General features: G+C 36.7%; 2 protein-coding genes across 2 annotated transcripts in view; one reads left to right on the top strand and one right to left on the bottom strand.

Annotated features, from left to right (window-relative positions):
• Positions 1-18,577, bottom strand: part of Znf804b (zinc finger protein 804B) — a 474,878-nt gene that overhangs the window by 426,717 nt on the left and 29,584 nt on the right. The window lies entirely within an intron of this gene.
• Tex47 (testis expressed 47) lies at positions 12,536-13,297 on the top strand. Its single transcript, XM_050139850.1, has one exon. The coding sequence runs from the start codon at positions 12,536-12,538 to the stop codon at positions 13,295-13,297; it is 762 nt and encodes a 253-aa protein (XP_049995807.1).

The following is an 18,577-nucleotide window of genomic DNA, read 5'->3' as shown; positions in this document are numbered from 1 at the left end:
TATTCATGTCACCACATTTATTATGCAGATAAAAACAAGAGTGAGAAGATGGTCAAACCTTCAAAATGTCACTTTGGAAGTCAAAAGAGGTCATGACATTCTTATATACTACCCTTCACACCAGGAACCATGATACTTACTAGAAAAACCTAGAGTGTAACTACATGCTTCGTCTCTTCCTCTTTTCCTCTCATTCCACCGTTTTTCCATCCAGCAGAGAGAAAACAAGTCTATAGCAAGTGATTCCATGGGGTATCCTCTTGGGATGGCTGTATTAGACCCACCATACTGCTCTTCAGCCTCTAGCTGCATTAACAACACAGACTTTTTACCTATAGAGTGAAACAACACTGTGGGAATATTTCCACTTCAATTGTAAGACATCACCAACCCCATATCAGACAAAGGACTGAACTCCAAAATATACAAAGAACTCAAGAAACTTGACATCAAAAGAACAAATAATCCAATAAAATAATAGGGTACACACTTAAACAAAGATCTCAACACTTAAAGCAGATCTCAACAGATGAATCTCAAATGACTGATAGACACCTTAGGAAATGATCAACATCCTTAGCCATCGGAGAAATGCAAATCAAAACAACTCTTAGATTCCTTCTTACACCTGTGGGAATGTCCAAGATTAGAAACACTGGTGACAGCCTATGCTAGAGAGGATTCAGACAAAGGCGAATACTCCTCCATTGCTGGTGGGAGTGCAAACTTGCACAGCCACTTTGGAAATCAGTATGACAATTTCTCAGAAAATTAGGAAACTATCAACTTCAAGACCCAGCAATAACGCTTTTTAGTATATTCCCAAAGAAAGCTCACTCATGCCACAAGGACATTTGCTCAACTATGTTCATAGCAGCATTATTTGTAATAGTTGAAACCTGGAATCAACCTAGATGCTGCTCAGCCGAAGAATGGATGAAGAAAATGTGGTAGGTTTACACAATGAAGTACTTAGTGGTAAAAAACAATGGCATCTTGAAATTTGCATGCAAATGAGTGGATCTAGGAAAAACATGTTGAGTGAGGTAATCCATACCGAGAAAAACAAATATAATATGTATTCTGTACTCACTCTTTTTTATGATATCTTATAACAAATCTGTACTCACAACTGGCTTTTAGACTAAAACAAAAAACAAGCAAACAAACAAAAAACTTATAATCCACAACCTCAGAGAGCTGGACAACTAAGAGGACCTTAAAGAAATGTACATGGATCTAAATATGAAGAAGAAAAAGACAAGACCTCCTGAGCAAACAGGGAGCATGGGGGTCAAAAGAGTGGGAAGCAGGGGAAAGGGGTGGAAGGGAGGGGAGCAGAGAAAAATGCATAGTTCAATAAAAACAATAAAAAATAAAAAAAGAACTCTATCAACTGAAGGGTTTAATAATGATGAAGAAAAGTTATTCTACTTAGAAATCTTTGCTTACACCCAGCTGGCAATAAAGCAAATAGGCTTAACATAGCCAATGGTTTATTTCATAAATAGTTACTGATTTCAATCCAAAAAATTAAAAAAAAAATCTACCAAGCAATCTATAATGATGTAAGATCTTTCACAGCACGTAACTCTCACATAAACAGCAGAGCTGCAGGTTTATCTGTGTCATGAATAAAAAGACATTGACATCAGCCCCAGGATTATCATCTGCCTGCCCTGGAACAATGATTAATCTAAGACAAATAGGTGCTGGCTTCACATGCGCTGATTGTATTTCCCAGCTACTGCCTCAGCAGCTCTCCCTGTACACAGTCATAAAGTATTCAGAGAGGCCGTTCTCTCTTCCTAAAGTCACACGTAGTGGAGATTGAATACGGAGCCTCTGTACAGAAGAATACTAGAACTTGAATTCCTTCTTCTATCACCTGCTGGTACAATGTTCATGCTCTTTGAGTTTTTCATGACATAAACTTTTTTTACTTATCTCTATATAACAGTGACAGAAAACCCCCTAGCTATAAAATGTAGTAGCAAAGCTTTGTCATGTAAATTAGAGACAGCGGGTGGAGAAGGACAATGAGAGCCGGATCCGCTTTCCAAAATCTGCAGAGCATAACTATTCTTTTGTTTTCACTAAAAAGATTTTTTCCTAAAAATGACCTTTCAAAAATAAATACTCAAAGTATAAAACTGTATTTGTCCAAAAAACTGTCTTTATTTTTTAAAAAAAATATAAACAAAATAAAAACAAAAAAAAATTCTTTTTGAAACCAGAGAAGGTATTGAAGAGGCCAGAAACCCACACCTGAATTCAGTACTGGAAAACATGACCAACGGGAATTTCCTTGCTCTTTTGAGACTCGGGTCTGAGGAAATGACCTTATAAAAAATGCAAAGCTAGCTCAGCTCCAAAATAGATCACTGGAGGCAGCAAATCCACCATCTAAGAATGATTCACTAAATACAAATCGCACCAATTACCCTAACCTTTACGACCTTCTAAACATCACTTCCCACCACCCTTTGAGCCTGAGATCCAAGGCAGAGAGGTTCAGTTTGGTCAAGAGTCAAAACTGAAAAATTATGTTTTCTTCTACTGTGCTGTGACTTACTATTGGAAATTTCCAGAAATAGAAACAAAGAGACACAGAGACAGAAATAGAGACAGAGAAACAGAGAGATAAAGAGAGACACATAGAGATAGAGACACACAGAGATGAGAGAGATAGGTGTAAATACTTAGCAAATAGGCAGATTATTTGAACAGTATATAATAAAAGAACTTAATAAAGTAACTGTCACCACGGAAAGTGAATTAATATTCACCGGGGCTGAAAGATGACTCGGCAGATAAAAGCACCTGCTCTTCTTGTAGGGTGACCTGGGCTCTGACCCTAGCTCCACATCGGGCTGCTTTCATCTACATTTGCCAGTATATCCACTGCTAGATGACCAGACACTGTCTTCTTGCCTCGGCAGGTACTTGAAAAAATTACACACACACACGCACAGTTACGTGTGTGTGTGTGTGTGTGTGTGTGTGTATTTCTGATATGCCACAATTAAACAGTAGAAGTTATGCCATCAAATAAAAACAGAAATCACACAAAGAATATAGAATATTCACATAATAGACTGTATTTCCACTAACTGGGTCATTGGGCTAGCAGCTAAGTCCATCGTTAGTTCAAACACTAGCCTATAAAATGGGTCACTTAAAATCTTTCATCGTTAAAAGAACCACAAAGTGATTAGATTTTAGAACATGAGGCACATAGTGAGCAAGACTACTTTGCCTAGAAAATCTCCTGTGAAGCATAAATCCATTTGAAGTGATTCTCTAAAAGGTCAATTGTGACCTCTATAAAGGGGAGGGGTCCCTGCATTATGAAGACAAAGAATTAGAGTAAAATAAGTGGCATATACCATATGGTTGTTTATGCAGCTCAGTCTGTGGTTGTTTATGCAGCTCAGTCTTCAGCTCATCGCCCATGGGGACCCACACTCTGTCTTACAGCACGACCCCTATCTTGCCTCATTCCAGTACTCTATTTCAATAATTATATGTTCACGCTGCCCAGCTCCAACAATGGTTATACCTTTAAGAATACATACTGAAGACTGTGATCCACTATTGTAATAAGTTTTTGTATGTCCATATTGTCACTAGTGTTAGCAAACTTAGTTTCTGAAAATATGTGTTGGTTCCCTGAATTTGAATGGGAACATGTCTTTGAATTTAGTGTGTATGAGAACAGTTTCAAGATAACAGTGGTTGTTAAATAAATTAGTGGGAAACTATTTAAAAATCTAGGACAGAGCCAATCTGTACAAATATTTCATGTTCCTTATACTAGTTACATAAAATAAAAATAATATGGTTACACGGAGTTTGAAATAAATAATTGCTAAAGTTCTAAATTCTAATAAAAATTCTTATTTTATGTTCAGGATATAATAATATTTTAGTAGGTGTTTCTGATTATAAGATTTTTTCACCTTGCCAAATATCCCAAAAATATTTATTAAACTACTCACCAATAAGCATAGAACCTGATTACATTACGTTTCTTTTCTAAAATAATACACAATAAGTGTCTCTTGAGTACTACAGCACTCAGATTTAAATGATTAATCCTGGGAAAGTTCTGGCATTGTGCTATATTACAAAGTACTCCAGGGAGAGGCATCATGTCCCTGTTGAGTCTTTCATCTAAACATTTTGTCAACTCTGTTATAACGTCAGCAACTTGCGGGTGTAAAGACACCAAACTTCCTTGAGCTGCATTTTCCTTAACTGTGGGGTATATTTTGTGTTGGTGCCAAGCTCCTTCTAAATCTAAAGCAGAGCAGTTCAATTTTTCTCCCTATCATTCAACAATTAAAGAAAGACAAACCAAAACCAAGCTGTGAAAAGATGTTCGCTTATTTAAGGTGTTTCGCCATAAATGATAATATACAGAGTAGGTATTTATATAAGAATTCCAAAGACGTTATTCCATGCATTCTCCCTTGTGGACACATCACGGTAAAGTAAAGGGACGTTGCCTGGGATTAGGTCACATGACATAATTTCCAACAGGTATGTTGCTACTGTAATGTACGATCATGCACTGTCAGCCACAGAAACAGAAAACAAAGTAGATGAAAGGGAAACGTAGATTTAATTCAGAGTTTACTGTTATTTATAGTCGAGAAGATGGAGGTACAGCCTGTGATCTTAAGATATTTTCAGGCATATACCATTTTCTGCTTTCAGATTCCACATTTCCCACACAACCCAACAGCACTTTGTGGAGGAACTGGAATGCTTGCTTTCAGTATGGAGAGCCAGGGATCTCTACTGCATCTTACCTTGCAATCTTCCTCCTCTACAATTTGCTGTCCAAACAGCGACAGACTTCTTTCTGACAAATGCTTGGGGAGAAGCACCAAGCCTTCGACCATTCTCTCTACTGTGATTAACTGAATGGTTCTGACTCCTCTGAGAAATTTAGTTTTAAACTATTTTATCTAAAATGACCCCCAAAATTTGAAAATAGTGACATATGAAGGTTGACCTTCAGAACCTGCTTTTGTTTTCCACCTAGATTCTTGTAGCTTCCATAACGAACTATTACCTTTTTTAAAAAGAGAATTGCCAGTTTGGATGCTTACCTTCCTAGACCTGGATGGAGCGGGGAGGACCTTGGACTTTCTACAGGGCAGGGAACCCTGACTGCTCTTTGGACTGGGGAGGGAGGGGGAGAGAAGTGGGGGGAGGGGGAGAGGAGTAAGGGAAGGGGGAGGGAAATGGGAGGCGGGGAGGAGGCGGAAATTTTTTTTCTCAATAAAAAATTTTTAAAAAAAGAGAGAATTGCCTCATTTTATAACTTTCAACACATGCTCCTTACACTGTTAGTGTCTTCCTCTGCATTCTCTGGTCTTATTGCCATTACCCACGCCACGTGTGTCATTGACACCTACCTAAATGCTTATTCACTCCTAAGTTAACTAGTCATGTAGCCTTCAGGTCTACTAGCTGAATTAAAATTTTTAGGTGAGAAGATAAGAACTGATTCTCAACAACATGTCCAATGTTCATACCCATTTTATACAGAGTATATATATATATATATATCAATTATTTGAATTTAAAAGGTGTGCCTGTGTTTTCTTTGACAAATAACTTCAAAGACTATTTCATACTGCTTTTGGAAGAGACAAAGGAACAAGGAAGGCAAGAAGGCAGGAAGGAAGGAAGGAAAAAAATAATATGATAAAGAAAGCATATAACATGATTTCCTTGTATAGCTTTAACTCTAGTGATTTAGTAACAAATTTCACGCTGGTGTGTTCCATGAAACTGTCCACTTAGTCTAACAAGAATATGACTTTTACTAGAAGGCTTTACCCCAGTTTTAGTTACTTATTTATACTAATTATTCTGTTAGACTGGTGGTTCAGTAGTGTTGAGACACATAATTACGTTAAAGGAAGTAGTCCTATTTTTCTCTATTCTGAAGCACAGAAGAAAGGTTAAAGTCATGCTGGGATTCTCTGGAATCAGTCTGGTTCTTCACAACCTTACATTCTAAAATCATAAATTCAAGGGACATCCTCAAAGGCACTCCATAACCCTTGTGGTCCTTTAAATGCATATGGCTGTCCTGGACTCATCTATTTGAATTGTTGGTTCCCTCTTGGTGGACTGTTTAGGAAGCATTAGGCGGTGTGACCTTCTTGGAGAGTGTTTCTCTGAGGATGGGCTCTGAGATTTAAAGAGCCCACTCTAGGCTTAGGCTCTCCATTATTCTGCTTCCTGCTTCTGGATTGAGTGTAAGCTTTGAGCTCTTTCTCCAGCTCCATACCTGTCTGCTTGCTGCCATAATGATCAGAGATGCACCCTCTGAAACTGTCTGCAAGCCCCCAATTAAGTGTTCTTTTTTTTTTACAGGTGCCTTGATTATGCTGTTTCTTCACAGAACTGGAATAGTAACTAAGAAACTTTGTTCCCTTTAAGATGCTGCTAATATAAGAGCTTTGTCACCAGGAAAACCCAGCAATCCTTTCCATTTCAATATTCCTAAAGTAGTGGATACCTGACCATTTCTCAGCACATCTGAGATTGCTGAATATTTCACCACCACTACAGGATTCTACTCCCTTAAATTAGGAAGTGTTTATGTGTTTACATCTTGCAAAGTGCTCAAGCTGTCAATAAATCTAAGATAAATGACCAATAAATAAAATAGGATTTTTTTTAAAATCACAGTTGTCATTTAGATATTTCCTTTACATTTAATTTATCTAGGTGTTATAGGATCTCTGTCTTCTTAAGTAGCTCTCCTGCAAGCAATAGCAGATCAGAAAATCCACTGCATGGAACCAAGTTGGCAATTTGTTAAGGACTGTGGTCAACTAGTTAAAAAAAAAAAAAGTACCGAACTTGATAGCAGAAAATTCTAGGAGATTGCCATGGCTTAGCAATAGAATTTGCTACAGTGGGATACACTGGTTTCTGTGTCCTGATCCATTCATGTCCCTATAAAAAATATCACTGGGGTGGGTGGGGTTTTAATGTAAGCATGACAAGGAAGTTGATGAGAGAAGATTTAAACAATGTGTAAACTATCCACTATTTTAACGACGTCCTCTTTAAGTTGTGAAAAGAATGTCCACTTACCTAAGGTAGCCCTATAATAATATGTCTCTCACAATCACTCTAAGAAGGCTTATTATTAATATTAAGTGAGTATATGAAAATGTAGCTACTCCAAGCCATTAATGATGTTTGATTTTCTCTATCTGACCTATGTGTCCTACACCAAACAGAGGCCATTGGGAGTTTTTCAAAGAACATTTGATTCTGGACAACATAACAGAGTATGAAGTCTGACAGAAATCACAAAATGTACTGTGTGACACGTGTTATGAGTATGTTATGAGAAATAAGCTGATATGAAATAACGGGGGCATAATTGGAATAACTGAAAAGGACTAAGACTGCAAGTTCCTACTAACTGTTAAGTGATGACAACTTGAACGTATACAGTCACTCTAATTAGACCACTGTAGATAAAATAAAGCAAATGCCTCCTAAGCCCAGGTCAATACGGAGAAGAATTCTGTGGGATTATACATCTGAGATGGGTAATTAGGATTGCTGTGCTTGGGAGCTCACACAATGAGACTCTACTAAAAACAAAAATGTACAACTGTAGCTATACATTCCAGCCAAACAGAAACTGTTCAAAATGCCTGCTTTTTCTTTCCTCTCTTTACTGGTGACATCTTAGCAAAACAGGATAAATGCCACCTAAACTTTTTAGATAGTCAGGGGGCAAAACTACTGTAATTCAAGCGAATAACCTAACTGACATTTGATAAATGGGGAAAAACATACTGGGGAAATAGAATAAAACTACATCTATAAAATCATATATTGGACTAGTCAAACTATTATTTTAGCTTGACTAAATAAATGTATTAGATTGAACCACACAAAGCTATCACAGCCAATTTTTAAAATAAAGAAATGATTATTTATGTTTTTAAATCTGACACCAATTAGATTTTGTTCAGAGATTAGTATGTTTTGAAAAATGACTAGTTTAGTTGAAATATTATATCACTTATCTATTTAAATTGGTGAAAACCCATTTTCTATTAAGTTTATACTAGAAATAAAAATATTTCTATGGAAGGGTGATAAATCCCACACAGTGGGTGGGAGGATACCACTAGTGAGCTCCTTTTCCAGGAGCATGCGTGAGAAAGGCACCCGGAATCTCCAGAAGAAGTTGCGTTCATCAGAGGAGTAGGGGAGCCTATCATGCTGTGATGCTATTAGAAACAGAAATCTTAGGGTCTAAGCTGGGGTCGTCCTTGTAGATTCCTGGAAATTTCCCTAGTGTCAGGTTTATTGCTAACCCCATAATGGCTCCCTCAATCAAGACATCTCTTTCTAGGCTCTCATCTCTGTCTTCCTCCATCTTGACCATCTCATTCCCTCAAGTTCTCCTTGTCCCTCCTCTACTCCCCTTCCACCCTCTTTTTTCCACCATCCCCATGTCTCCAATTTTGTCAGGTGATCTTTTCGATTCTGACTTTTCAGATGTATCTATATATGCTTTTCTTAGGGTTCACCTTGTTAGTTAGCTTTTCTAGGATCATGAACCATAGGCTCAATATCCTTTGTTTATAGCTAGTATCCACTTATGAGTGACTACATAGAGGAGAGGGTGCCCAAAATGGCCTTGTCCTGTAGTCAGACTGATGAATATCTTAAATATCACCGTATAACCTTTCATCAAGCAACTGATGGAAACACAGGCAGAGACCCACATCTGACCACTGGACTGACCTCCCAAAGTTCAGTTGGAGTGGGAAGAGTGAGACTATGAGCAAAGAGGTCAAGACCATGATAGATACACCCACTGAATGTGGTTGACAGTGGCATGGCTGGGGCAGACTGAGGGGCCACTGGCAGTGGCACCAGGATTTATCCCTATGGCTTGTATGGGCTTTTTGAGATCCTATTCTCTTTTAATGGATACCTTGCTCAGCCTAGATATAGTAGGGAGGGCCTTGGACCTTCTGCAAAGCAATGTGCCCTACCCTCTCTGACGAGTGGATGGGGGTGGGGTGGGGAAGAAGGTGGAGGGAATGGGAGGAGAGGAAGGAGTGGGAACTTGGATTGATTTGTATAATGAAAAAAGAGGTAGTTTGTTTTCTTTTTTAAAAAAAAGAAAAGAAACAAATCTTAAGAAAGCAATTCAGCAGGAGCCATGCAGGTTAATGGTGCTTAATGTCTGGAAAGAAGTGATGAGAGTGAAGATAAGAACTAAAATATTGATTATTTACCTCAAGATTTATGGAGCCCCCAAAGACAGTGGCAATATGGGAAGTGAGTTAAAATCTCAATTGAAGCCCATATACAAGTTATGTTTTCTTCTCATGTGCTCTTTCTGAGGACATATTATAACAAGAATAAGATACATAAATGGGAGCAGACATGTAAGTGGGATAATATAATCCAATAATTAACCTTATTTTGAAGGCTGGCCCTTGGAAGGAAATTGTGCTCTATATAAAGAATGCCTGATGAAAATCAATCCTACCTGTATATAAAGGTTTGTTTGCCTATCTGGGGTAGTAAAACTATTATTTTAGATGCATTAGATAGAACCATACAAAGTGTCACATTCGGATAAATTTTAAATTAAAGAAATGATTTTTTCTGTGGATTCAGGCAGGGGTCTTTCGTAGCAGTGATGTACTGTAAGTTCCTGATAACTATGGCAATGCCAACCTTAGGTAACAAACCATCCTGTTACATGTCTCTATGTTCACTGTGCTCTAATTCACTCCTGGAGGTTGGAAATAATATTATAGATCACATCATGCACACAGTCAATGTAGATCTTCCTTTTCTAGTATTCAAGTAGCAGCAATGACTCTGTAAAATCATTTGAAAATATAAGCATATTATATGAATTATTATACAGGTTTACATTCTATAATCTGAGTTTAATATTTGGGGTGAAGAAATCTAGAGGACTATAAAGGAGGCAGTGGAAACGAAATGTATTTTGAAATAAGGACTTTTTCATATAGTTTTTCAAGTCTGGGTTTCGTGGCCATGATGGCCCTAGAACTTGATTTGTAGGCTGGCCTTGAACTCAGAAACCATCCACGTACCTCTGCCTCCCACAGGCTGGGATTAAAGGTGTAAGCTAGCTTTCTAGAAAAATAAGAATTTTTAAAAGAAAGTCTTATAATTTGGGATTTGCTTTTAAGAGATATAAAAAGAAAAGAGAAATGGGTTTGAGCTAAAAACTATGAGACAAAAAATTAATCATTATATTAGTAAGAGATTTTTTGCATAATTTAGAGTGATTTTGCTTTTAAGATTCTAATGTAATTAAATTTCTCTCACTTTCCAAACCCACCCATATACACTTACTGCTCATCTTCAAATTTTTGGATTATTTTTCACTAATTGTTATTGAATATAACCTGTTAAGTTCGTATAATGTTACTTCTATGTATGTTTTCAGGGGGCTGACCTTTTGGCACTAGACAATGCTGACAAAGGAAAATAATTTAATAAAAATAATTTTTATAATCTCAGTTTCTAAATTTTCAAGGAGTAGATTTAACATCTATGGAAAGAAGAGTTATAAATAGTAACTGAATAAAATGATGTAAAAGTCTTCTGTAAAAAGATTTTTGAATGGGCTCAGGTTTTTCTTTGTCAGTGTCAATCAAGCAGCTGTGTGTGTGCAAGCTGAAGCTTTTGTGTGAGAAGATCCCATAGATGGGCTCAGAGGAGCCAATGCTCAACATCAATTAGGCAGTCATGAGGCAGGATTAGCATCAAGGACCTTTCTGATGTCCTCATAAAAGTGAATGCAGAGGCTACTGAGCTACTGCAAGGAAACAGGGTGGACGGTCTTTATGGTAGCAGCATATGATAATGAATCTTTATGGTAATAAATTATCTTTATGATAATCAGCATTGTCCAGAACTTGATGCCAGAAGAATTCCACCAGATCACAGAAAGAGATTTGGGCAAAAAGTTCCAAGAAACCAGCGAAGAAGAGGGGGCTGTTGGAGACGGTGGTCAAAACTGTCCTTTTCACAAAGCCACAAGAATGGAGAGAACGGCAGCCCACACAAGGCACTGACTAAGTGAACCGCTTAGGGAAGAGTCAGTGAGTGATGAGCTGAATCACAGTGAGTGAGGAATTATGGGCGATTGTTATGTATCACACAATTAAAGATTTATTAAATCACCTCTCAGCCTTCACTTTCTGGAATAATTTATCACTGCAAATTATTAAAATCAGATCATTAGTTTGAATAATGAAAATCTCAGGAGAAAAAAAGTTCTCTAAGGTTCATTTTTTAAAATTAGATCAAAGTGTTTCCTCGCCTTGTCACATGAGCTCATGTGAGTATAATATTAAAAGGCACTTTTATTTTCAACTCTAAAAATTAACTTAAATTCACATCAAGTAGCCCAAACGGTATTGTTAAACATTTGTATAAATGATTCATTATCAGAAAGAGTCAGATGTGTTCCTATAGTATTTAAGTAGTAGATAAGTGAGCTATAGGTACAAGTTCTACTGCTACAACAGAGATGTAACTGAAGGTGTTCACATTGACCACATGTCTGACAGGCAAGGGTGTGTGTCATAAACAAACAAAAAAACAAGAAAGAACAAAAGGCATTCTGAAATATATTTCATTTCCCCCACAATCCACAATGTTGTGCACATGTTTATTGGGGTACTCTCATTAAAGTAGAACTAGGACTAGTTAAGCTTCGCCTCTTTGTTGCCAAAGGTGTTCTAACTCCTTTCCTGACCTATGGGTTTAGAACCCCGGATAGGACAGTTGAGGGTCAGGGCACTGGCAGTTGGAAGCATGACAGAGGCCAAGCCAAGAGGAACTCAAAGACAGGTAATGTACATGGCATATGACAAAGTTAAGGTGGCTTGGGAGTGGAGCTGGGACATGAAATTTGGTCAAAGCAGAAGTCTGCTTTTATTTAAACCTCGGTAAAACAGCAAAATAGAAAAGATTTATTGATAAAAGGATAAACCAAGCAACTTACTTTTTCTCTTAAAAGTTTACTGTTATGATTAAAGCAACATTATTGACTTTTAGCATTGATAGTAAATATTAAATAAACTAATAATAGCCTAGAGTACCCCTGATTTATTTTTATTTTACAGGCCGGTTGAATGTATTTTAAAGGTTAGATAAAGTACTTGCTATAGAAACAACATTTTAAAAGCCTCAAGTATAGTTTGTAATCACCATGGCACAGCGAGGTCTGTTACTAAACGTAAGAGTTATTCCACTGTGAACTCAGAAACCATCTCTGGGCTTTCAGTCTTGTTACATTCCCTTCCTTTTCAAAGACATTGTCTGTAGCATTGAGTAGGGATATTGTTATCCATTAACACCTGACACATTTTGTGTTGTTTTGTTGTTGCTGTTTTGTCAGAAGAAATAAAAATAAGAGTTCATCACCAGTGAGACTTGTAATCACCTAGAAGAAAAAATAAAATTCATCATGTCTTTCATGGTCCATAATCGAAAGAGCAGCAAAAAGCCTTTTCAGGTGGACCCTCTACTGATGCCCAAAGTGCCTCGAATCAATTACATGCACCTTCAGGAAGAGAAACACAGGCTACAGCTAAAGAAATTCCTCCTTCACAGGATGTTTCTTGTGGGCCACCTACAAGCCAATATGGAGAAAAAGCAGATTACTGAATACTACGAGCACCTCTTCCAGTCAATTCTAAAGCATCACTTAGGAGAGACAGTTACGGGCTTATTGCTCATATACTCAAGCACTTTTCTGCATATCCTTGAGACCTCCAATGGCACGCTTTTCCGAATCCTTTTAGATTATGTTGCCCATGAGAAAGAAGACAAAGAATTTATCATCCAAAATGTCAAAATTATAGTTGCTTCTCATAACATCCCCACAAGGTTGTTCATGCAATGGCATGTTTCTGTCATCAAGGTCCCGGTTCTGTATCTAGATGATGTGACACAGTCACAGTCTCTATCGGAAGTCACCACAGATTTTCTCACCATGACTCACAAACTGGCATTTCACCTTTTTAAGACCGTGAAAGTCGGCCCGAAAGGGCCAGGTGACAACTTGCACCAAGTTGCCCCTGAGCTACTCCTCCCAGAACAAACTATCCAATACTTGTGCAAAGCTGATGAATTCTTGGACCCAGCAACATTCTTAAGCATGTATAACAGACCCATACATGTTACCCTGGATTCTGAGATTGTGTGGCCAGCTCCTTCCCGTTTCTAGGATGGGGAGGGATTATGTGTGCACATCTCATAAAGATTTTGTACTACTTTAGAAACAAAGAATTTCTAAAGTTACTCTTTAAAAAAAAAAGAACAGAACATTGAAATAAGCGCATGGAATGTGAAACAGCTTATCTAAAGCTAAACATAAGAATACATCTGCTTATTCTGATCTAAAGCTTAATAAATTTTTTCAGGTAATTGGGTTTATTAAATTTTAAATTCCGTAATTTTCATGGGATAACTCTTTTTTTTTTCTTTTAATGAAAGTATAGGTGAAAGGGATTTAACACCATTTGGGCATTTAGTTTCTCAAGCATTCTCTCAACATTTAACAGGAAGTCTTTATGACATGGTAGAATAAATATGTTTGGGGTTAGATCATTTCTAACAGTTTAACCCTTAAGAAACTTGCAAGGTAAAGTTACACGCAACCATAATATATATGTGAAATAATGTATAATAATATGTGATATACTCCAAATGGTATAGTAGGAAGTGGTAGAATAAACTTGGAGAATATAAGGGAATAAACCATTAATTAACAATTTGTGAATCAGAGAAAATAAAACCTAACCTCTGAAAATAATCCTAAACACCCATATTCTGACCTATATAGTCAGTAATACTGAAGCTATCATAAAGATGAAAGACACAAGAGTTTTTGAAACAACTAGAAAACACCATCAAATTTCAGTACAATTTTTTATGCAACATTGATTCATTGAGCACTCCTCTGTATGACAGGCATATTTCAGTCTCTAGTGATGCAACAGTGTTCACACAAGGCATTATTCTTGCCCAGTTGAAAACCTTAATATTATATGTAAGCAATATTATAGGACACAAGTAATCCGTGTTGTTTTGTCAGATGGCATCTTATTGACAGGGTAAATAGTTTGGAAAAAATGGTATTTTCTAAAGTAAGAAAGTGACCAAAAGTGTAGTGTATGGTTAAAAATTAAAATTAAACATCAAATTAAGTTAAACATAAAATTGTGCCTTGTAATATTACACAAAAAATGTATAATACATCCAATCCAACATGCTCCTCTTCCAGTGTGACCTTCGGATTCCTCCTATTTTATATGACAGGATTTACATTTAAAATCTGGCATCCTTCGTACTTGCTTTTGCCAACAAAGTATGGTAGACATGAAACTGCAACCTCCAAGGCTAAATCACAATTCCAAGTGCCTTGCTTTGTTGACTTGAACCTGAGCTCTTATAATACAGGCACTATGCGATATGAATACTTACAGCTGTTTCCAGACAACATTCTCAGCAAGGGCCCAGGTGACAGCCAAGTACTAGATGCTGAGCAAGAGTTGGTGGCTCCTGATTCTCTGCTTCCAGGATTACAATAAATATCATTTGACACCTTATGGAATAGATATGGACTCTTCCTAGGAATCCTGCTCAAATTCTCGACCTGAGATGAATGTGTAGTTGTCTAGATCTATAATACATGTGCATGCAAATAATTTTATCAGTTGCTATTCATTCTTTTGTGTACATTACTAAATGTCTCCAAGTAAACACTTACTAGGAAACCAGTCGTTGTCGTTGGTTGGATACCCAAAGAGTGGTAAAATGTGTCTCCATATTGCCTATTCTATGTCATTTCTCAGCCTATATCATTTCCTGACATAAGAATTACTGGTAGAAAACTAATTTATTAGACTAATGAAAACCATTAGCAATCACACTGAATTTCTAGAAAAAGATATAGACATATCGAAATGATAATACTGAGAATTTACTTAGCACACTGTAAATTTTAAATATTCATGAAATCGGAATATATTGTATGAAAATAGAATCTATCATCAATATAAGAAAAAACACAAATAGATAACTCAATCATTCATTATAGTAAGTAGACTACAACGAATTTATTCAAATCAAATTCACTCATCATAGTAGTCACTTTAGGAAGAATTATTATTGTCATTCAAACAACAATGTCATTACTAAAACATTTTGTAATTCTTTATGTCAGATGAATAAAGAAAGTTTACAGCCAAAGTAAATATAAATATTGCAAGTATATCTAATTTTAGACAAGAATTATGGATTAATTTAAGTTGTAACAGTTAGTTAGTAATAAGCCTGAGCTAAGAGGCCAGTTTATAATTAATATAAGCCTTTGCATGTTTCTTTGGGACTGAACAGCTGCAGGGCCTTGTGGGAAAGAAAGTTCCATCTACAAACAGGCTTCTAAGGGATCACAACAAATCATTACAAAATAAATCAATACCATCACAGTGAAATTAGACAGGACAGACTAACAGAAGGAAAAGAGCCCCATTAGAAGGAACAAGAATCAGAGATCCATTTGTTCAGACTCTTAGGAGTCCTATTAAAAGACTAAACTAAAAGCTTATATATTCACAGAGGACCTGGTGCCCACTCGTGTTGGCCCTATGCTTTCTGCTTTGGTCTTTGTGAGTTCATATGAACTTTGTTCAGTTGATTTAGTGGGCATTGTTCTCCTGGTGTCCTCTATTCTCTCTGGCTTTTACAGTCTTTCTGCCTCCTCTTCCATGGGGTTCCCTGAACTCTGAGAGGAGGAATTTGATGGAGAATCCCATTTAGAGATGTGTGTTATAAGGTAATGCCTGGATGTGGGTCTCTGTATTTGTTCCCATCTGCTGCAAGAGGAAGAAGCTTCATGATGATGACCGAATAAGGTGCTGATCTGTGAGTATAGCAGAATATTATTAATAATATCATTTTATCATTACTTTTTAAAAAAAGAACACTAGTATGGACTGTCTAGTCTCTTGTTCTTGGTCAGCCAAAAAGTGTCAGGTATGGATCCCATCTTGTAAAGAGTTCCTTAATTCAAATCAGACATCGGTTGGCTACCCATATTGCCTTAGCATATTTTGCAGGCAGAACACAATTACATATCATTAATTTTGTGCTTGGGTTGGTGTTTATGTTTTATTTTGGTAGGCTTTAGAATATCTTCTCATATGTAAGACACTACAACGTAGGGGTGAAGGTTCTATATAGGTACCAGTTTGACTTCTTCGTGGTCAATGAGTTGTGTGGGTCTTATCTTCAGCAAGGAGTCCTTGTTTTCAGTTTAAGAAAAGCAACCTATAGTATTAGCAACATCATGAGTTATTTGGGGATTTCCATGGGACCACTTTGGCAACCAATTCAAATTCATGTAATTCAGTCCAGGTAATAGAAGTTTCATTTTATGACAAGAGATGGCCAGTTGGGAATCTGTTCCCCTAATTATTTGGAGATCATTAGGATCACCTTTTTATATTTCTCAAAGTTTCTACTGCACTGTTTCCATGTCTGCCCTGGAATTACTTATTCCTGTGACTTCTTGCAGGTGTTTAGGCTTCTCTTCAGACTTAAGTATTCCAGTATCTTCTGGAGAGATGAATTAGTAGTCATAAATTCCCTTAACCTGTTTTTTTTATGCAAAGATTTTATTTCTCCTTCATTTATAGCAGATCGTCTATAGAGTACACTATTCTGGGTTGATAATTTTTGTCTTATTTCTTTATTTCTTTGTTTCTGAACTGGAACTTGAACATCTGAAGTCCTTTGTAGTCATGTCTTTCTTTCTTTTACTTAAATTCCTTTTTCTTTCTGGTGCAGGTGTGAACAATGTTCAAAAGAGTATTAATCTGAAAAAAGGGTTGAGACATTGTTTTCTTTTCTTGGCTTTGTACTGAGTGCTAGAACTTCTACTGCATGACTGAAAAGACACCGTTTAAGGATCAGCATGAACCTTGCTAGCCCCCTTCCTCTGCTTTTTTTTGGTGTGACTCTCCAGGTACAGTTTGGTCGACCAGCAGCGGTGTGCAGATGTTGTTCAACTGAATGTGCGCTTTCACTTATCAATTCAAGAAGGGCAGAACATACCTTTAAGAACTAAAAAATGAGATTTTGGGGAAGTAGGAGGCTTATAGGATGGGTAGGAGTTGTGGGAGCGGTATATGGTAGGTTCTAGAGGAGCCAGGCATTTTGGCCACACTTGGTAGTATAATCTCACAGGAGTTGTGACGCTTACATGATGTGGCAGAAAAAAAAAAAAAAAGGCTTAGTGTCTCAGAGGAAGGTGAATATGGGGGAAGTAGAATACCTACATGTTACAAAGGATCAGAGCCTAGCTGATATGTCAGGAAGAAAGATCCCAGAAGAGCCTAGCCTAGTGAAATGCAGTGGCCCTAGGACAATGGATGTCTTGGAAGATCTTGACAGATTTACTAGCTAAGGAAGAAGGAACGTAGTTGGTTGCAAGTGTAAGGGGAAGTCCGTGAGGAGGTAAGCAAGGCTATAGGAGACAAAGAGGCAGGTTTACCTAGTGGCATGGGGAACGGTGCTCTCTCAAATTCCAAACAGATTTCAATAAGTTTAGCAATATATACACATTTCAAATAAGGTAAACTTACCTCAAGCAGGAGAAAACCTCAAGCTTCCTAGAGAAGGGAAAATATGACAGCCTATTGCCAAGCTCACAAAGCAAAATGTTTCCAGATTATTACATAGTGCATAATTGACTTAATGTAGAATTAGAGTTCTCCCTCTTGTGGTCAATTATTTAAGTTTCCAGATAGCTGGAAGGTATTCAGAAAGACTTACATAATAAATATAATACACATAGTTTAAGAAAATAGAGACAAAAGCCCAAAGTACCTTTCAAATACTTTACTACTTTGTTCTGGAAATAAAGACTCAGAAATTTAAAGACACTAAATAGTTTCTCTCAAAGCATGAATAAGCACTGATAATCAATAGTCCCATTTCATTTCAATATATTAATCATACAAATCTTTATTATTTTACAAATCTTTAAGAAAAATATTTGTCATCTCATTTTCTTGTTTTAGAATTGCTGTACTGTGATTTAATATAAAAAAGTTTTATATTAACTTCATTATTAGCTTGTAACATTAAAAATAATCCTATTATTCTTCTTTATTTTTAATTTATCGAATATGATTTCAACATTTATTATTTACCTTTTTGTTTCACTATTATTTTACAATAATAGCTAACCTGTTGACCAATTAACATGCTTCTGCTAATATGTTCTATATAAGTAAAAACTCAGGAAAGATATTTCTTATAACTTAGGCCACCTGCATTTGATTTAACAGAATGAATATATCACCTGAGTTTTGCAGTTAAAAGGCTTAAATTTTATCCACATAATGATTATGAAGCAATTAATAGCATTGTTGACTCATTCTTTTCTGCCCCTGCTCACTTTAGTTATACTCTTTCCCAATCCAGTCTCTGCTGTGAT

This window comes from Alexandromys fortis, unplaced genomic scaffold (genome assembly GCF_014885135.2).
Source record: "Alexandromys fortis isolate MF-2015 unplaced genomic scaffold, M_Fortis_MF-2015_v1.1 scaffold_38, whole genome shotgun sequence".
NCBI classification, from domain to species: Eukaryota; Metazoa; Chordata; class Mammalia; order Rodentia; family Cricetidae; genus Alexandromys; species Alexandromys fortis.
Note: the sequence above shows the minus strand (reverse complement) of the source record. Positions and strands in the feature narration are given on the sequence as shown.

Excerpts from the sequence above, each read along its gene's own strand:
- Tex47 (XM_050139850.1), top strand. The coding sequence starts at position 12,536 with ATGTCTTTCATGGTCCATAATCGAAAGAGCAGCAAAAAGCCTTTTCAG.